The 21,795-nt window shown below is 47.2% G+C and overlaps 1 protein-coding gene across 1 annotated transcript in view; it reads left to right on the top strand.

Moving 5' to 3' along the window:
• The first annotated feature begins 3,977 nt into the window (after nt 1-3,977).
• Nucleotides 3,978-21,795, top strand: part of LOC125945783 (uncharacterized) — a 53,015-nt gene continuing 35,197 nt past the window's right edge. Inside the window, exons 1-2 of the mRNA XM_049668074.1 lie at nt 3,978-4,103; nt 10,442-10,483. Coding sequence (XP_049524031.1) covers nt 4,046-4,103; nt 10,442-10,483 — 100 coding nt within the window. The 5' untranslated portion in view covers nt 3,978-4,045. The remainder of the gene's footprint in view (nt 4,104-10,441; nt 10,484-21,795) is intronic.

The raw sequence follows: 21,795 nt of genomic DNA, 5'->3' as shown, positions 1-21,795 counted from the left end.
GTCGCCGCTAATCATTCCAGTGTAAACTTTCAATTATCTTCTGTCGTCGGAATGGGGAGGTCGCGTTTACGGGGGTATGAGACATTGCATAAGGGGGTATGAGCCATTGATGATCTTACGTAACGAATAGATTTAATGTTGAAGGCATTTCATGGAAATACATCCAGAATGAACACGCTCGGGACAGGCCTCGTCGTTGACGTGCCGTTTTTAGCGTGAGGGCTTCCGAAGCCCAGGCGAAAAATCAGCCAAGAGCCGCGGACCCCGAGTTGAAAGAGCACGATGTTGAGGCCAAACGTCGCCGTCGTATAGGCCTCTAGCAAACCGACAACGGTGGTGCACGCCTCGACAACGCTGACGCCAACTTCGCCAGTGCGATGGCCAGGTTTCAGCGCGAGCTCGGAAGAACACCGGAAAAACACACGACAAGCTTCGCTTACCCTCCTCTCCTCGACAGGGAAGGGGCTACTCAATTTTTGTTTTGTTGTGTTTTCTATTCCCCTTGTGTTCTGTGTTCCTCTGTTACGTAGTAAAAAATTAAAGCTGAGAATCGTCTAGAAGCTAATCAAAATGCAAGAAGCATCCGTGGTGGCTCGTGAAAGTACTAATTTACTCGAATTTCGTACTAATGGCATTTCGCTCCACGGCGTGGCCTGCTCTTGGATTTCGGCGGTGAAATAGTTCTAAGCCTTTTTTCCCAGATCCGAATTCGGACTGCGCCGCATTCTTGCTGAAAATACGAAAAAAAAATTGTTTCCGCGCCGAAGTCTAGCGCCGCGACCTTTTTTTTTAACATTCAAGCGTGTTTTTCTCTGTTCTTCATTTTGTGCACCTAAAGTTGGGTGCTTTATGTAGTCTTATCATAATTAAATTCCGCATGTTTATGCTGTAACATTTCCTGAATTCATAGAAATAACTTTCACGTGTTTCCACACGCATATTCAGTGAGGTAATTTCAAAAATTTCTTCGTTTAAAATTGTCAAACTGAAACTCACCAATGAATTTTTTTGTTGACTGAAATACAAATGCTACACTACATTTTCTTGCTTTATTGAATCCTACTATTCATTGGGAGCGATATCAGCTATATTTTAGTGCTTTCCTGCACTCCCTGTTACCACCTAAGCTTGCTCAAGAATGCATGCTTTTTTACAAATGCATGGTGTGTAAAACGATAACAAAATAAGCTATCAAATTACTAAAAGCAGATTTGAAAAGAGAAGCTCAAGCTCTGTAAATGGTTAAAGTTTCATTCAGCTGCCACACATATTTAAAGAAACGTTTTTCCGAGTAGCATCTCCCCTTAAGACTACATACTCGTACATACTACTACCTACATACTACTACATACTACTAGATACATACTACATACTACTACCTTCGCACTTTCATTCTGGGGGGAGAAGGGGCTGGGCAAGAATTGGCTAGTACTAATATTACGTACGCTGTGCCGACGTCATCTGCATGGGCATATACTAAGTGGCACGCAGCCAGCAGCGCAAGTTCTCTATAATCAGAGACTGTAGCCAGTATCAGAATGTCTACTCGCGCACATAACCAGTGGCCCACGCGGTCTGCGCGGGATTGCACATATGTAATGTTCAAAGCTTGCAGACAACTTGGGTCCCTGGGTATGTGAAACAGGTATCATACACACCGAAAACTACATCAACTTGCCCGAAAATGCCAATCACGTTAAAAAATAACGACAGGATGGACACAGGCAAGAGCTTGCCCGTGTTTGTCCTGTGGTCGTTCTTTTACTTGATCACCATTTTCAGGATCCTTCAGGGACTTTCGGGTATCCATTGTTCGGGTATGTCCGGATCTAACCGTTATCCTTTCACACCAGCTTGGGTCACTGGGTATGTGCCAAGCTTCGATGAATCTCCACGACGCCAACTTGCGGCACATATGTACCTGCCGCTCTTCAATGAAAGTATTGGTCGGTAACTTGGGTCACTGGATGCGTGCCCCTATGTATGCGCCGAAGGGAATATTCTGCTTTTCAGTGCAGCTCTTTGATGCCGATTTGAGTCACTGTGTATGTGCCGATGGATGTATGATCGAGAATAAACAACCTCGGTCATTCGGTATGTGCAAATTGGCATGCGTGACCCTAGGTATGCGCAATAATGGACACTTTAGGCCACTTGTTACGCGCAAGTATTGCCAGAATGTGACCAGAGCGTGCTTTGAGCGAGGAACTTTCAGCTACAGAGAAGTAAAGGGAATGTCGGTAACAGATTTGACCAAATACGCGACACAGAAATGATTAATTTGGCAATATACGATGTGACGCTACTTTGACTCGATGCAGATCACAGCAATATCGATATTCATAGTGACATTGGTTCGGCCAGAAAATTATTCTGTCGCGATTTACATTGACTAGCGATAGAATTGCCAAGAGGTAGATGATGCATAGAATTTAGATGCTATTGGATAGCAGTATGAAAGGACCGCCGTTTTATTGCAATACTCGGAACTAAGCACAGCTATGGGGGATGTATATACTTGATTGCGTGTAAAATTAATTAATAGACTACATGCAAAAACAGGCGAATAAAGTTAAGGAAGGTAAAAGAAACTATTTTGACATAAACTGCATATCAAAAGGGCGTAATTTGCCTAAAGCACATAACGGTACGAGATCGCATGTGTCGGAATACAGTTCGGAACAATTTCGTGTGATAATGCAAAACGCAAGTTTTTAAATAAAAATGGCTAACGCAAGCAGAAAAGCTGGTGGGAGGCGACAATTTTCAAAGGTTACTTTCATCCTGTGTGGATCGATAATCGTCATCAATGAATAATCGTCTTATAAAGAAAATATGGATGAAAATGTTTTGTTTGACGTGCCCAAGTAACCTTTCCGAACGTAAACGATTCCAAGGAAACCTGTTTTAAAATTGAAGTACATAATAGTAAGATGTTACAGTTCTGCGGGATCGCTAAATGAGACATTGAAATAACCTTTATTGAGAAGTCACATAGGAGTGTTTCGCAATTTAGATGTAGGGCTTGGTGGTTGAGGACAATGGGTTCAAGTTAAAGCATGATAATGCACATTATCATGCTTTAACTCGTACTTGCAAGCTACGAAAAACTTTGTTGTATTAGAGTGCAATGCCACCTCATCACAATGTCGACAGTAAACTAGTGAGACACAGGCAGCGTTCCGCCTGTTTACATGCAAGCGATTGAGCGCATGGAGCGGCGCTGCGAAGCTTTTCGCGAGGTTTCGTTTCAAATGCATTGCCACCGCGCAATTTCCACCGCTGCGAATAGCTTATGCGCAGGCTTTCCCGCACTAGCCTTCCACTGATCACATGGCGAGGGTCTGTGGTTCGGAAGCGGTGCTGCCGCGCTGCCGCCCCTGCCACCACGATGAAATTCCAACTTGCTCGAACCTCGCCCCTCCAGCCGCCAGTGCCTCCGCCGCAACTCAAAACAGGTTTCTGCGCCGCGGCGGCAGGAATCGCGGTCGTTTTCGCTTGTATGTGAAACCGGCTTTATGATTTAAAAGTAGTTAGAGGGAGCTTAATATTTAAAACCAACAGATGGTAAACTTGAAGCATTTGTGGGTGAGTGAACTCACTGAATTTTAATGAAACAATCACATTTTGGCAGTCTCTCCATTATCTAGTAGATTTATGATCTTGTGGGCTAAACCAAGTGCCGCCTAAATGTCATGCCTCGGCCTCTGCCCGGTTCTGTTTGGAAGCAAATGAATATTCCGAGAAAGGCCTTGATCAGCGTCAGTGCTCGATCGTTAACAGGAATTGATCCAAGTCGCATTTTGAATGGGAGAAGGGATCCCTCCGCCTGCTATACATTTGCAAAGTAGAATACGTATGTGCGCGGAGGTCGTCAGAAAGGTCACACTGTATCAGCGGGTATATTTTTGCTTCAGTAGCCTGCTTCGGGAAAAGTCACGTTTTCCGCTGTTGCTTTAAAGTGTGAAAACGTTTATGCGAACCGTCGGACGTGCTTACGTAGCTCACTGGAAAGCTAAATCGACGGCTTGCGGCTAATTGCGACATGTCAGCCTGTGGGTCAAGAAGGGATTCGTTTCTCGCGCTAACTTCTGGCATCTGCGGTAAGTGTACTTTTCAATGACCAGTAATTCGGATTTTTCTTTCAAACGTACGAGTTGTGACAATCTACTCAATGATCCATTTGCAAGCAAAATAAAATAGAGTTAGATTAAAAAGCTACAAAAATCCAGATAATTCTCCACTAATATGTAAGTATTGCATGGCTCAGCTGTTACTTCGCTATTGCTTAATTTTGCTTACTTGCTTTTCCTAGCTTATGTGTCTCTACCCATGGCTTTCCGATGGCAAAGAATAATCATCAGCCTGTATTTATGTCCACTGCAGGACGAAGGCCTCTCCCTGCGATCTCCCATTACCCCTGACTAGCGCTAGCTGATTCCAAACTTCCGCCTGCAAATTCCCTAATTTAATCACCCCACATAGTTTTCTACCACCCCCGATTGTGCTTCCCTTCTCTTGGTATCCATTCTGTAACTCTAATATTCCACCCGTTATCCATCCTGTGCATCACATGGCCTACCAAGGTCTATTTTTTTCTTCAAGGTCAATTATAATATCGGCTATCCCCTTTGTTCTCTGATCCATACCGCTTTCTTCCTGTCTCTTAACGTTAGGCGAAATATTTTCGGTCCATTGCTCTTTGTGCGGTCCTGAAATTATACTCGACCTTCTTTGCTAACCACCAAGTTTCTCCCCTACGTGTTAGTGCCGGTAGAGTGCAATGATTGTACACTTTTCTTTTCAACGACAGTGGTAAGCTTCCAGTTAGGATTTGGTAATATCTGCCGCATGCACTCGAACTCAATTTTATTCTTGTGTAAATTTCTTTCTCATGATCAGGGTCACGAGTAATTGACCTAGATAAACGTGCGGCGAAGAGGTTTATTGGCGATGTCCTTCAAGGACACTACGAGTTCAAGGAACAGCGAGGCAGCGTGGGGCACCGTCTACAAAGACCTCAGCAACCAGCAGCGCGAGCAGAGTGGGCCGAGCGCTGGTGATGCCGCTGGAAGGAGGCGCGTCTTCTTTTTCGCAATCGTCCCCGCAGAAAAAGAGCTATCCTATGGCGACCTAAGAGGTTGGAGGCAGAGGGTCATGGTGGGGCTTGCTTGTGACGCGCCACGTGGAGGAGGTCACGTCCATGCCGGCGCATGTCGTCAGAAGGAGAAAGTGGCTCGAGGAGAAAATTCGCAGGGGATGTTAGTTCCAAGACGCGGTAAGGCCCTTCGTACTTTGGAACGAGTTTCGAGGAAAGCCCAGGAGTTTGGCAAGGAACAGCCAGCCATACAAGAGACCCTGGGCATACGTGGTATGTGGAAATGAGTCGGCGCGGCCTTCCTTTTGGCGCTGTTGTTCTTGTGATGTAAAGGTGCCCGCGAGCTGGCCGCACTTTTCGGCCTGTCGGGCAGCTTCTTATATAGGTGGGCACTCGGAAGCGTCCGGACGGTATGGAAAGAGAGTGTCAATGGTATGGAAAGGCTCCTGTCCATATAAGAGGATGAAAGGTGAAAATCCGTAGTCGCTTGTATCGTGGTGTTCTATGCGAACGTTACCAAAGCAAGTACGTGGTCCCAGTTCCCATGATCAGATGCCACGTACATCGCGAGCACATCACTGAGAGTGCGGTTAAACCGTTCTGCGAGCCAGTTAGTTAGCGGATGGTATTCCGTGCTCGTTCGATGAATAATGTGGCATTCCGATAGAAGAGCTTCGAGAACTTCGGAGAGGAAGGCGCTACCTCTATCACTGAGGAGCTCTCGAGGTGTGCCATGTCGAAGGATAAAGCGATGTAGGATGAAAGACCACGATGCAGCATTCGGTAAAACAGCACTTTCGGCGTAGCGCTTGAAATGCTCCACATCAACTATGATCCACTGATTGTCATCCGGTGTCATGGGAAGTGGGCCTTAGAGGTCAATGCCGAAGCGATCGATGGGTTTGGCAGGGCACCCAAGCGGCTGCAAGGCGCCAGAGGCGCGTAAAGGTGGTAATTTGTGACGCTGACAGTCAGAGTGTACATTCCCCTCCAGTAGTAGCGATGGCGAATACGTTCGTAAGTCTTAAATACTCCGGCGTGGCCACATTGCGGGGAATGACTAGTAGCTATCTACGGTTTTCAGGAGCATAGTTGCGTCGGAGGAGCAGCTGATAACAAATGGCGAAATGTCGAGATGTTGACTTCGTGGTTATGGAACCAGAGTTGGGCAACGCCAGTAAGATCAAATATGACATTGGTCAACTTCGCGGCGTCGTCGCACTTGTTATGCGCGCTCACCCGTTCATACGACGTAAACCACTCCTGCACGTCGGTGCCATCTGTACCGCTGAAGACCTTCGGATCACGTTGCCGAAGAACCTCGGTGTATTGACGGGCTGGCACGAAGGCGCCGGCGGGTCTGTGTTGTCGGTCATCATGGGCGGAAACATTCGGATTCGAAGCCAGGGTGCAAGCGACGGGGGAATTCCCGCAACCTCCACCAATTGCGAAGAGGTTTATTAGCGGTGTCCTTCAAAGATGCTACAAGTTCCAGGGACGGCGAGGCAGCGTGGGGCACCGTCTCCAAAGACACAAGCGATCAGCAGCGCGAGCCGCGCACCGAGCATTGGCGATGCCACTGGGTGGAGGCGCATCTTCTTCACAGTACTCCTTTACAGACTCTAGAGGCTCACTAGCGATCCTGAGTTCTTCCCCTGCCAGGCTATTGAAAATTATTTTCATATTCTGCATATTAGTTTTCAAGCGCCCTCTTACACTTTCTCAGTTAAGGTCGTCAATCATTTGCTGCAATTCGTCCCCATTGTAGTCAAATAGTGCAATGTCATCTGCAAACAGAAAGTTACAGAGATATTCGCTGTTGATCGTCACTTATACGCCTTCCCAGTCTACGACCTTGAATACTTCTTCTAAGCATGTGGTAAATCGCATTGGGTAGATTGTCTCTCCTTGCCATACCCCTTTCTTGATAGGTAACTTTCTGATTTTTTTATGCATGCGTTCCTTGTCCACGCAAGGTGTTGGCTGTGTGTTATAACTGCGCATCGGTAATGCCCAATAAACAATGGAGAGCGCCAAGCGTTTCAACTCACTCGCTTGCCCGCGAGGAGTTCATAACTGGAAGGACTCCCAGCAGCATTCAATTGGATATTGGGCCACACCAACATCTCAATTTGGCCCACACCCAAATTTCAAGCTGGACCACCTCCAAATTTCAGGAGGTCCACCCCAAAATTTTAAGTTAGCCCTACCCTAAATTTCAAGTTGGCCCAACCATACTGCCAGTTGCCAGTGGTGCCAACCCCAAATTTCAAGTTTGCCCACCAACAAATTTAGGTAGGTTCACTCCCAAATTTCCAGTTGGCCCAACCTCATATTATAGTTGTGCCAACCCCAAATATTACGTTGGCCCCCTCCCAAATGTAAGTTGGGCCACCCCCTACCCTGAAGCTTCAATTTGAACCCCCCCTCCTCTAAATTAAGGTTGGCCCACGTGCAAATTTCAAGTCGGCCCACCCCGAAATTTAAGTTTCCCTTTGCCCAAATTTAGCGCAAGCAATTGACAACTTCTCACTTTGCACTACCAGCTCATAGTAGCACCCACTCAACAGCTGCAACATTGAAATCGCCTGTTAAGACCAGCTTTGTTCGGTTATTGGTCCTGTGATGTAGGAAATACTGCAATTCACACAGATAATTTTCTGGCACACCATGCCTTCTGTAGATACTACTGATTAGTATATTCGTGTGATTTTTAAAATCTAAGTCTACATACTTTCTTAACCAGCGATACCCTGCTCTCTGTAAAACAACTTACTGTGCTTAACTGCCAGTGCTACTCCACCCCTACGGCCATCGCGATCTGTCCGGTGCAAAAAGTAGGATGCAGGGTGATCTAGAAATTATGCATGGAAACATTGAACCAGGTTTATTTTATCACAATGGTGTCAGGGCTGTATAATAGCCGTAAATTGTCCAGTTTATTTTGTTTACAGTGTTGACTGCACTAAAACACATTATTGTTAAAGGTGTGAAACTTCTAGGTTACATAATGGGAGAGCATATTGCTGCCACATTTATACCTGTTCTACGATCAGCCGATTTTAAGAGCACCTTATTATTTTCATTCTCGTCCGAAGCAACATACCGTCACTCACTTTCACTTCATCAAAACTAGTGCCACTGTTTCGCCGTTCGCAGGATTATCCACGCTTGATTGCCATATAATTTTGCGTACATCACAATTCACAGAAAAATCACCCGTTCGTTTTAACTTGGACCTATTATGCAGCAAGGCTGTCTTTTTATATGTGGATCATTAAATTTCACTATAATGGGGCGAATTCGGCTTGCTGTCTTTCTACCAACTTGACTGATACGTTTCACTGACTTAACCTCAATGCCAAGTACTGTATTAAGAACGTATCCAAAACCAGCAGTTTCAACACAGTCGCACTTTCATTGTTTGTCTCTTTCAACCCGTGAATAACTAAGACGTCGTTCCTGCTCCTGCTTTTAAAGTTTTCAATGTATTAGACGTTTGTCTGAACTACCTGCGCACAGTGCCAACGGCTTTTTCACACTTAGCAGCTTTTTCAGGACACTGTGTAGCAAGTGTTTTTTTTTTCGATGTCTCATAGCCTTGAGTGCACGATTTGAAGTTAGTTTTCTGAAAAGCATGGTGCAGACGTAATATCAGTAACGATGCTAATATTCTGGTCAAACTTATTATCATTAGTAGAGTCGAGGTTCTCTCTAGCGTCAGGGCCATGTTGAGGTTGAAAAAGATCAAGCGCAATAATTCAAAACAACTTAACACACAATCAGAACTTGGCAACATCACTAGACAGGCATAATTCTCCTAAAGCATTTTTTAACACACCATGGGCCGTACTCTGACACTCTCCAGTTCGGCGATACTTCACCCTTCGCCTTCAGGCACCCGCTGATTGGCTGGTTGAGCAATTCAATGACGTCGGGGTCAACGAGCCAGTCAGCTCATCCAATTTTGATGAAACAGCCAATCTATGCGCTCCTGGGGGCGAAAGGCGAACTATCGCCGAAGTGAAACGTTTCAGGATATAGCCCCATTGGTCACCAACCTGTACGAAGAATGGCACGAAGCTCAGCATCGTGCATTTGCGGTGCCGCCAAGCCCACCGAAGAGCGCGCGAGGGAGTGTGTGCCTTATCACAGAGGCCTGGATGACTCTACGGATAATTTTGGTGGCCCAAAATAACAGTCCAAACTGGCTGCCGCAGATATGGGATCCATAGAAGGGACATCTTTCGGCCATGGCTCAAGAAATGTGAGTGCACCGGCAGGCAGCGGTTGATAGGGTGATGTGGTCATTTACAATGCCCGTGATGCTCGCAAGGCAGCAGGAAAGATCCGCCAACCCATCCGCATGGCTCCTTGAATACTTGTACGAAGAATAGCACGAAGTTCAAGATCCTACATCGTGCGGAGCTGCCAAGCCCACTCAACGGTTGTAATAGCTGCTGCTTCTATAACAGATAATAATTATTGTTATCATTGAGGTGATTTGGTCAGTTCTATGCTTCACAATGGCACAATTACCTTGTAACGAGGAACAGAGCCCATATTATTGCATGTGAGAGCGTCAATACTATCTATTATTCTTTCGCCATCCGTTTCAGGCTATTGCAAGTGTGTGGGCTGTCTAGAAGGGCTCATAACAAAGGAAAAGTGTGTCAGTAAACGTTCCTCATCTCAGAGAAAAAAAGATTTGCACACTTGAAAAGCAGCTAAGCCGGTGGTATTGGATGGATATGTAGTGCTAGTTTCTGTAATAATCTTCACCCATTAGCGTGGTGATAATACAAACGTCTAATTGGGTGTATCACATGAAGGTACACAAAAGAAAAATCTCGAGATCGAAATCAGTTTTTGTGTCTTCCTGTGGTGGTCGTCATTTCAGTCGTTATCGCGCTGTGTTTTATTTTGATTGATCAAACGATACATGACCTTATCCAGTTGACACGAGGGCCTTGGTATAGTGGTAGTGGACTCTTCCAGATTCAATTTTTGTGGTCTAGGAATCTATGACTTATGATCCAAGCGTGGTACATGACCTTTCTTGAATTTTGTTTTGATTGTGACCAAACTGTTCCAGAAACCTGCGGCTTATGCAAGGTACCTAAATGCCAAACCAAGTGCACCACAGCAGCACCTACACGTCTGCACTTGTGGTACAGCGCGTTCACTGTTTATTATGTCTCTGGTTATCGACCTGGTTGATATTACTGGCAAGGCATTCTTAAAATGGAAATTATTTTCGTAAGCTTACTGATGCCTTTTAACGAATCTTGATCTTTCTGTTGAATGTAACATTCTTGCTTGAATTTTTTTGTCTCATTACAGACTTCTGCTTCCGAATGTGCATTTTCGTGACAATTCTCACAGGTAACTGAATGCAAGCTGATTTTTGTAACGACAAAAACACAAGGAAAATATGTTCCGCAGTACTAACAAACATTCAGTGACATATTTAACACTACAGCCTGTCCTACGTAGTGCCCTGTCGTAGACGATTCAACACCAAGTGCCTCATATCTTATGTTGAAATGACGTGCTTTATGAGAGGGACGGAAATTTACATGGACCAGTTGTCTAAAGTTATGTAGAGGTGTCTACCTGAGTCAGCATACTTCAGCTAGCTCTTATGCACCGGAGAAAATCTTAAACCATGAAAGAGAAGCAGGATGGGCGCTACTAAAAAGAGGCATGCCTAAAGGCCCGTCTACAGGGGCCTCCTGATACATGCCTTGCTACGCCTTCAGAGGCCTGCGAGGCAACGCGCGCATGTCCTACGTGTCTAGCAAGGAGAGGCGCATGGGCGGCGCGGATGTCTGCCATGCCAGATACGACCGTATGCACTGAAACTGACAAGCTGTGCGCCGTCATCCCGTGGCTACCACGTAATCGGCCGACAGGCGTTCTGACACAAACTGGTTTGGTTTCGACATGTGTGCAATAAAGATGAGTGTGTTACAGTTTGAAAATAATGTACTACATTTAATATTGATACATTAGATAGGAAAATGTAGCATAATGAAGTGTGCTTCGTGAACGCCGTTTGCGGTTCTCTCCTGTGCTTCTGCCTTTTCAGTTGCTGTTGTCCGACAAGTTCAAGCGAACTGGTTCTTGTGAATAACTGTCGACTGCGGCGTGTGCGCATAGTTTAGGTCAGTGTGCGATGTAACCCCAAACACCAACCGCTAACGTAGCAGAAAGCAGCTACCTACATGCGCAGACGTAATAGGGGGCTATAACGTCAAAGTATTCCAATCTCCTTCGTATACCACTGGCTTCGTTAGCCCTCCGCGATTCATCAAACATTTTTGGGTCCGCACCTATTTGGCTTATCTGTCCCGAGACGTCAAGAAAACCGTGAAAACTTGCAATTCCAAGATGACGTGTACGCAATGATTATGCATGGTTCCCTTGTGACTTCAAGGTGCTTCAGCAATTGGTTAAATTGTTGGTGGGACGCGCCGACTTCACCTATCACGACGCGAGGTCACAAAAGCACGAAAACTCACCACTTCAATACGACGCCCATACACTAAAGGTACATTACGATGTAGAACAAAACTGAACATTTTTGGGGGGTTAGCCGGAGGGTGTTGTGTTGCGAAAGGAATAAAAAATCGCTGTCCACGCATGACCCTGGCACAGGCAACTCGAAACTGTCGCAAGAATTGATTTCTTTTCCTATAGTAACAAAACTGCGTGGCAGTAAAGTATTGTCAAGTCCCTTCGCCACATATGCGACCCCAGTGTTCCAAATTTACTTTACTCAGTAGGCGTTTTCGCGGCATCTTTAACGGCTTGTGCGCCGCCGCAATCGTTGACGAGCCACCGCAAGCTGTAGGCAAAGGAAAGCAAACCAATCGGAGACGCAGGCACCACTCTCCTAGCCCGGTTATTTACATTCACTGCGTTAGCTTGGCCCCAACGAAACCCTTTTAACTGCGGAGCTGTTTAAACCGGCTGTTGTTACGTTATTTGTCCGAAAAATGTGGGCAAATCCTAGCGGTCGTGCTAAAAGGGTCCAAGCGCAATGGCACATACCCCTGTGAACTAACGAGGCTGAGCCTGATTAAGTGTAGCTAAGCTTGGTTGGGGCTACATAAGCTTTGTCAGTCATCGATAGCCATTCTATTGTCAATCAATAGGTAACCGATAATCAATCAATTATCAATACTTTCCGGGAAATGCTGGGGATGACTTGGTAGTGTTTAGCCTAGCCCAAATATGTGGCCAATACCTGGCGATAGCCAATCAATAGCTTATCGTTAAGCGCTCAATACTCAATAAATTCCGGAAAATGCTGGGGATGGCTTGGTAGTTCTTAGCCTACCCAAAAAGGCAGGACTAGGTAGGTGCCCATCAGCTCCGCTGTCTCTTTAGCATTGCGACTCCAGTGCAAGCAGCGCCAATTTTTTACAGCATAAGCTGTTATGGGCTCATTCCAATAGCCGATCCGGGTCGCGATGATGCCGCCGCCGGCGGCGTCCGCCGTGTAACCGCTATCGCGGGGAACGCGAAAAAAGTACCCAATTCCCGCCTCGATCAAACCCGCGCCCGCTGCGCAGGAGCCGGCTACTCTACCACTGAGCCATGCAAGCGCTTGCTACCGGGCCGCGGAAAATACCCTATAAGGCAAGCACGCAGAGGGAGACGACTCTAGCCTCCGCCAGTATGGTGGCGCCATCTAGGTAAGATGCTTGCAAACGCAGCGTCCGCAGGCGCTGACGAAGACATACGATTCAGAAGAAGCACGCAATCAACGCGCTCCCGAGCTGCCGAGCCTCCGCCAGTGTGGTGGCGCCATCTAGTTAGGGTGCCTGATAACGCGGCGCGCCCGACATGTAAGTTTCAGTTGTAAGGATTGATCGGCCTCAGCAGACTGCTGTGCAGGGAGCATTACAAGCTGCAGCTCGCCGTCGACGCCGGGCGGACAGTTCCGATCGATCTCGTCAAAACTGAGGCGAACAGATCGACAGCCGCGAAGACCCTGTTGGACGTGGCTCCCAAATTGGAGCTACTCTTGAGCCGCTCCACCAGCTTACGCTGTGACTGCGCTGCGTGTGTCGCGCAGGCCTGTTGCTTTTTTTTTACTTCGGCGCTCTCCTCGCCCCTCATCATCTAAATTGACAAGCAATACCTGTCATGATAGGAAATGTGATTCGCTTTGAGACCAAAGAAAAGCCAGCTGCAATAAAGGAGGATAGGGTTTGATTGAGCTGTTGAAACAACTTTGTGGGTCATCGCCTTTGCTTTTGGTCGAGGTTAAGTGAATTTGACGTCAGGAGAATGGCAGGAGATCAGAATGCTATACTTTTAGGTTATAGCGCCGCCGAGTCCACCATCTCTGCGAATGGGCTTCATCGTGAAACAGCCACTGAAGCTAACTATGTACGGTGAGTCTCGAACACATGTTCTATGACATCTTACAGTTGTTCTAGAAACAACAGGACGTGCAGGCGTGTCTGGCAAAGTATGTTCCATGAATATGAGACTGGAGAAAAGGCCTGACGCTGTCAGTTAGCCAACATCTCCTCACTAAGTGACGGCGAAGATATTAAATGTGAACAAGATGGCCAGGCGCAAAATGCGCATAACCTACAAGAAGAAAACAGCGGTACGAAAGAGCGGTCACCTTTCGGTAAATAGAAGATTATGTAGGCTTTTGGAATGTGAATAGTAATATGGGCACCTCTCAGATAATAGTTGCGTTAGTCAGAAAGGAAGTTGAATCTCTCAGGGTGAGAAAATATGTAAGATTTTCGGTAAATGTAAGTTCACTTGTCTCCGTGAAGAGGTTATTGACACTTAAGCAAGTTGATGACTTGCCTGTTCAACTATTTGTACCAGTCTCACACGGGAAATGTAGATAAAATGAAGCACATCCTCTCGAATATCCTTAATAACAACATGTGGAATACTTGAAAAACTTTGGGGTCAAGTACTGCACGGCTACAAATATGATTCTGCCACCTAGATGATGGTGCGCTGGAGAAGCGCGCAGTGTTTATCTAGGTCCATACGATCAACCGATGCCTGACAAAGCATTCCACGGTTATACGAGTCCCCCGGTAGAGGAATATCTGGGCTTAGCCATCCGTTGTTACAACTTCCAGATATTTTACCACTTCACTAGCAATTCAAAGCAAACATACGTGGCAAGGTACCTGTAGAAGACCACCCTTACAATGACAGCAAGAAAGCTGAGTGCGCGAACTGCAATGGTCCTCAGACCGCATCCTTTCCGGTTGTCCACAGGTAACTTTAACTTTGCAACTTAAAGAAACCCAGGTGGTCGAAAATATGCCGGACTCCCCCGCTACGGCGTGCCTCAGAATCAGATCATGGTTTTAGCACGAAAACCACATAATTTAATCTTTTTTCATCCTTTTCACTGCCTTCAGAGCTTCCCACTTTCGCAAGTGAATAGTATTTCTGAATTGAAAGAGATTTTAAAAATAGAGCATTTGACGCTGCAAAACACTGTATGGGATGCATGTTGCCCATAATGAATAATTTTTCACAAAACGCAAGAGTATTTCGCACAAATCCAAAAGGCCTTCGGTCCAAGATTGAAGATTTCCAGAAACTAGTGGCACTGCATGCATTCTCTCCGCTGTGCCTAGCGGAAGCTGGGTAATGGGGTGTAGTGATTAACTCGTAGCAGACTATATTGTTTACACATAATTCAGATCTGCTTGTCTAAGTACTTAGCGCGATGACCTATGTGCCTAACGACATACAGGTGTATGGTCATTCAAAATAGGAACGTCTACTTCTAGTATTCCCAAATATTTGGTAATCAAAATGACGTAATCAAATTCGGGATTGAAGTTATTCCAAAGACAAGAAGAACATTCGTGAATACAGGGGCCGTACGCGGTAAAAAATAGTACAATCCGTTTTTACCGCCACCTCCCGCCATCGAAACTACGTGACCGCCGAAGCAATTATCAGGTGGTGACCGACAGCGTTGTATGAACCCCCCGATGCCAGCGCTCTCCTCAATTAAAAAAGTCACTTTTGTTTAGTAGACGTACACGTGCCGAAAGAGCTCGACAAAGAAATTCGGCAGCTGGGTAGCTCAGCGTAGCGAGTGCCAGAGCGGTGGGCAGACGTCTTCTATTCCTTTCAAAAGGGGCAATCTCTGGCTATTTCGAAATAAAAAAGTACAGTTTTCTTTAGCGTGTTAATGCATGTTGACGCGTGACAGAAAAGCCACATGGGCGCAGCGCGAACACTGGGCTTCCTCGATTTTCGGAGCTGCCCGAACTAGCTGGCAGCCAGACAGCAGCCAGCTCGTTCCGGTTCTGGTAGGAAGTCACGTGGACTGGGATCCGAGGACAACCCGGAGCTGCCCGAAGTTTTCTAAATCGAACGCCGGGACAGCGCTGGCCGCAGGACAAATGTAAACATGCTACCAGCATGGCAGCGACCGGCGTGGGCGGCGCGCGCTCGGCGTAGTCGGCCCATTTCAGCGTTGCCACCTTGGAAATATAGTTGCATTCAGGAATACGATCATTTTTGCGGGATTTCGCGCGACTTGGCACAGGACGCGCACTGTGCACCTCACTTTGCACAGCGCAACAAACGGCGTGCGACGCGTCCGATTCCAAGACGCGAAATCACACCTAAGTGATCGCTAAAGCGACCGCTCGAGTGATAGTGATCACGTCAGCCGCCGCGGAGATATTTGACATCATTTGACAAGACGCGAAAAACCAAGATATCGGGTGCGTCTAGTTATATGCATAAAATTTAGTACATGCTTGAATTCGTTTTCAGAAAGTTTGCTTCGGCTGATGGTGCTCCTCTTAATTCTGCTCCTGTGCTGAAGGAGCTGGGGCTGCGGCTGGTACGTGAAAATGCACGCCGCCTGTAACCCGCGAAAATCTTCACACGAAAAATACTATTGGTCGATAATGAGAGCAATAATAAAGCTAATGTACTTGTGGTCATTACGCATCTCAACAAGTGCATTCCTTTAACAACGCATCGGTTTCGAGCTGCCACCCAAGATACAGAGAGACGGAGCGAACACGGGTTAGCTGCGATGCCTACGCTAACTGCAGAAGAAAGACCTATCACCGCATATACACGAGTAATGTTAAACGGATACCACCAGAAAAATACATGAACCGAAAAGGCACCGCAATGTGCGGGAATGAGCGTCTACAACTTCGACAACTTGCGCGGAACACGATGAAGATACCATGCAAGCATGACCGCGAACGAAGCGCGCTGTTCACGTCCGAGAAGAATCATTCACGGGACACAAAGAAAGCTTCAAATGGTTCGCCGCCGCTAGTATGGCACCGCCTCGCAAGGCGGCACGATGTGTCAGAATCCTAGTAAGATAACGTTATAAGTAATGCAATCAGCGATCCACGCACCGCGCCGACATCGGGAATCACTCCGGGAAGTACGCGAGTCCAAAAGCACGCCAGGCGGGGGCGGCGCGCGCTAGCGCCCGCGTTGCAATCCGTCAAGACCCCACAAAGATGGCGGCGAGCGCTCATCGCCTCTTTTTGTCGTCTGCTAGCCAGACAACTTCTAGAGAGCTGCCAGACCAAAATCGTCCAGGCTGGTTCTGGCAGCCCGCTGGTAGCCAGAAGTGGAAAATCGAAGAAGCCCACTTTTGGCCAATAGCAGAGGGCTAATGACGAAAAAGACGTGGAATCAGAAATACTTTTTAGGGGCGAAGCTCCTTAGGGTGTGGGTCTGTCCCTCCTCTGTAGTTAGTAGTAGTCGTCGTAGTCGTCGTAGTAGGTAGCCACGTCTACTTTTATGAGAAAAAAAAATTCCGAGAGTTGTGGCCGTAGCGGAATCGAACCAGGGACCCCTCGCTTCTGAACGCGTGGCGCTAACCACTACGCCACGAAGCGCACATGGACAGACGCACCTAGATGGCAATAAATACCCAACATTAACGAAAGACTGCGCGTTTCTAACGCGTTTGTGCTAGCGCGTTACGGCCCGTGCAAGAAGCTGGTGTAAGACGCTGTGGCCTCTTCGCCTTACCCCCCCCCCCCCCCCCCGTATTCATAAACGCTCCTCGACTTGAACTTCACTACCCACCGCCTTCGGCAGCGCGTTCGAAACGCGTTGAAGGCGGTGGCAAGTCAAGTTCAAGTCGAGGAGCGTTTATGAATACGGGGGTTATACTCTCTCAGCAGTCATGTGATGGCGTCGGCAATCGCGGTGCACGTTCCGGCATGTGTAAACGGCTGCGTAAGACGCTGTGGCCTCTCCCCCTTACTAGAGAGTACTGCACGTTTCTAACGCGTTTGTGCTAGCGTCCCCTTAAGCGGCAGATGGTGCAATTATAATGAAGGGCGCTGTTATAAAATAGGAATGACGTCACCTATGGCGCGTGTCATTGGTGGAAGTCAATCGTTCGATTTAGTGCGGCGAGACTGGGCAAATTACACGGAAGATTCACGGTTTACCGATGATTCCCTCCGGAGCTTCGCCCACTCATCATCATTCACCCCGTGGATATGCGGTTTTTTATTTTCTTTGGTCTACTCCTGCGTATCAGTGCGCGCACCTCATATCAGATTTCATGGTTTTCATGACGTCGCGTGACAGGTGAAGTGGGGGTGACTCAAAAAATATTTGACCAACCGTGGAGCGCTGATTGCTAAAATGGAATAGAAACAGTTTGGAATAGATTTACGTTTTAGCGGTCAATGTAACGAAAAGAACAAGGAGTGCCAAGTGACACATTGTGTTCCGCGAGTAAGTGTGTAAAACATTTTTCTCTTTGACGGTACTATGTTAGCGCTTTGTCAGTCTAAGTCTACACGTCCCGTTCTTTGCACCGTTGATTTTTTTTTTCTTTGCAAGACGTGTACCAACCGGTCCAAGCTAGCAATTTATTGTGCAGCATTTCAGTTTTCCAGTGTCTTGCCTGCCTTTGTATGTCACCAAATGTATGCCGACAATCTATGCATCAATCTATGCAAGGTCAAACATCTCTGTCAAACAGCAGAATCGATATTAAATCTTATATTCCACTAACAAAACTGTAAGCAGTCATGACGTCACGAAAAAAAATGCAGTTCGCCCATTTACAAGAACACCCCTGATACATTTTAGTTTAGTGACAGATGGGAAACCTTCTAATCATAAACGGCAGCACAAGTTGTAGGGCGGTGTGCTTCACAGAGGCCTCACGTGGGCAGGGCAAAAATATTACACGAACAGAACCATAACATGGTTTAAATGTTCTGCGATGCATTACGAAAAAAGAAATTGGTCCGCTCCACCTTATGACTGATTAACGCACACTGTGCAAATATAAAGCAAGGAAGAGCGTATTCTATCGCTGTCAATCACAGTCTATCCCGCTCCTCAGAGGGAGCTCTTGACCGCCTCCTAAGCTTAGCTCTGCGTGTATTTGTTCGACTATCGCGTGCGATGGCAAGTGTTTTACTGATTGCAGAGGCACGCCAGTCTTCCTTTACGGCCCTGAGGTTTGCGGAGAAGTACCGCCATTGCTTTCGCCTTCCACAAAGCATGCAGATCACCCGCTTCTTCAGGCATTAAATCATAGAAGCGGTGCCCAAGTACACACGAACGCTGCCGAGGCAATGTCCGAGAGAATACGTTTGGTCACCAGAAGCTTAGCGTCCACTATGGCGGCTATCGTTTCCAGCGGTATCAACGAAAGCAGCATGCACCCCTCGTAAATATGATCTACCTAAACAGTTGTGAAACAATTAAAATTGCGTCATATCTGCGATACGTACAGGGATCATGATATGTCATAATAGATGACTCGTGTGAAGAAGAAAGTTCATCGTCCGGCTTCGAAGAACATTTAAAATAGAAATGACAGTGCGTCATATCTACTAAACCCACATGGGTCACACTGACATTTACCCAGATGGCTCGTGTCAAAATGAAATTTCAACGTCCGCCTTTTAGACACCCCTACGAGTGAACAGAGGACGTTGAAATGATCAAAACATTGCGTCATATCTCTCATACCTTCAGGGATCACTTTCAGTTGTAGCCGCATGCGTCGTGGTAAATGAAAGTTACATACATACTACATACCCCGCATGACTGAACAGTGAATGTTCAAATTCTGAAACGCCACTATTTCTACCACGGTACTTTTCCCCATATTATCTGCATGAGCACAGATAGGCTCACAACAACCACCAATTTAAATGGGTCATACCGAGTTGCTCGCAACCGTATCTATTGAGCATTGACTCCACAGCCACAAACTAAAACAATCACACGATAGTATATGCGGTAAATAAGATACATTCGAAGATGATATACCTTCACCGCGAAGTGTTATTTGAGTAAATTCCTACTGACTGCAGCATTCCAGACAAAACAGCTACGGACCGTTTAGCATGCATGGTGCAAACTGAAAATAAGAGATATCTCATTCTAATATTGCTAAGCGGTTTGCGCAACAGTTTACGTCAAATAACAGTCGAGGCGACGAGGGGAAAATGAGTTAAAATGCCTGTTTAAATTTTGTTTTATATCGGATTGTTACGAAAATACATCTCAATATTGGAGTTATAGTTAACCAAGCTAACATAAAGATCATATCTTGCAACTGCATACACAAAGTGTGATTTTTATATTATAGGCCGAGCGAAAAGTGGCGGTTCGCACTTTTTGTAATAGGAAAAAGGTAATGAGCTCCCATTTGTTCAATGTGTAAAGGGGGTTTATTTGGGTCGTACAGCGGCCGGGAGAAACGCAGCACCAGCTGGTAGGGCGTAGCCAGAGAGCGATCAGGGTGCGAGCCACACGATGATAACGGGGCTGTTCAGCGTGCCGAAAGATCTTCCTCACAATCACCCCCCCCCCCCCCCCCCCGGTATGGAAGAGTAGCCATCCTGGCGACCTAGGGAGAGTGCAGTGGATCGTAGTACGGCTTGAGCCGGTCGATGTATACAGTCTCTCACTCGCGACGACGGAGATCGGAAGATGGCGACACGGGTTCAACCACGTAATTAACTGGTGATGTTTGCGCAACCACGCGGTAGGGCCCGTGGTACTTGGGAAGGAGCTTCGACGAAAGACCAGGAGCCGCAATAGGCGGGACCCAAAGCCACACGAGGGAGCCGATGGCGAAAGGGTGAGGAGGTGGTTTGAGGTCATGACGCTGTTTTGGCGACACTGTTGAGCAGACGTCAACGAACGGGCAAGTTGTCAGCCTTTCTCGGCATGCTGCGCGACCGTAGCAACAGGTGAGCAGTCGGCCGGGTCCGGCCGGTACGGGAGAACCGTATCAATGGTGATGGAGGGCTGGCGGCCGTAAAGCAGAAAGAATGGTGAGAACCCGGTAGTGGCTTGGGAGGCAGTGTTATATGCGTATGTGACAAAGGGACGTACAGCATCCCAGTTGGAATGATCTGACGCCACATACATTGATAGCATGTCACCAAGAGTTCTGTTGAATCGTTCAGTTAAGCCATTCGTCTGTGGGTGATAAGCGGTAGTTGTGCGGTGAATAATTTGGCATTCCAATAGGAGTGACTGCAGCACGTCCGAGAGGAATACGCGACCCCGATCGCTCAGCATTTCACGAGGTGCGCCATGGCGGAGAACAAAGTTGTGTAGAATGAACGAGGCGACGTCTTTTGCTGATGCGGCAGATAAGGCGGCGGTTTCACCATATCGTGTCAAATGATCTACGGCGACGACAATTCATCGGTTGCCAGCGCCAGTAGATGGAATAGGCCCGTATAAATCAATGCCGACACGGTCAAATAGGTGAGCTGGGCAGGGAAGTGGCTGGAGAGGTGCGAGACACATTTGCGTCGCTGGCAGGCAATGCAGGAGCGTACGTATTTGCGGATGAAGGTGTACATGCCGTGCCAATAATAGCGTAGGCGAAGCCGTGTGTAGGTCTTCGACACTCCACCGTGACCACACTGGGGGTCGGAGTGAAAAGCGGAACATAAATCGTTTCGAAGGTGGCGGGGCACGACTAAGAGCCATGTGCGGCCATTATTGTGGTAGTTGCGGCGGTGTAAAAGTCCGTCGCGGATGGCGAAATGTTGGGCCTGTCGGCGTAATGCTCGATTTGCCGAAGCCGCCGGAGGGTTTGACAAAATATCGAATATCGTGACGATAGATGGGCATTTTTGTTGTTCCGAGGCCATGTGCATGATGTCAAGTGGGGAGATATCGTGACTGTCGGCAGCAGTACTGGCATCTGAAGTGACTGGGAAGCGCGAGAGGGCATCGGCATCAGAGTGTCTGTGCCCAGAGCGATAGACGACACGGATATCGTATTCCTGGAGGCGGAGGGCCCACCGAGCGAGGCGACCCGACGGGTCTTTGAGGTTAGATAACCAGCAAAGAGCGTGATGATCCGTCACCACGTCAAAGGGTCGACCGTAGAGATATGGGCCAAATTTTTGAAGTGCCCATACGATGGCCAAGCACTCTTTTTCGGTTACTGTGTAATTGACCTCAGGCTTTGTAAGGGCACGACTGGAATAAGCGACCACGTATTCGGCATTAGTGTTCTTACGTTGTGCGAGCACGGCACCAAGGCCTACACCACTGGCGTCAGCGTTAAGTTCTGTAGGTGCGCTTGGGTCAAAATGGCGCAATATTGACGGAGACGTAAGTAGGCGGCGAAGAGTGGTAAACGCTTCTTCAGAGGCTTCCGACCAATTAGAAAGTGCATTGTCGCC

Source organism: Dermacentor silvarum, chromosome 5 (assembly GCF_013339745.2).
Source record: "Dermacentor silvarum isolate Dsil-2018 chromosome 5, BIME_Dsil_1.4, whole genome shotgun sequence".
Classification (NCBI taxonomy): Eukaryota; Metazoa; Arthropoda; class Arachnida; order Ixodida; family Ixodidae; genus Dermacentor; species Dermacentor silvarum.
Note: the sequence above shows the minus strand (reverse complement) of the source record. Positions and strands in the feature narration are given on the sequence as shown.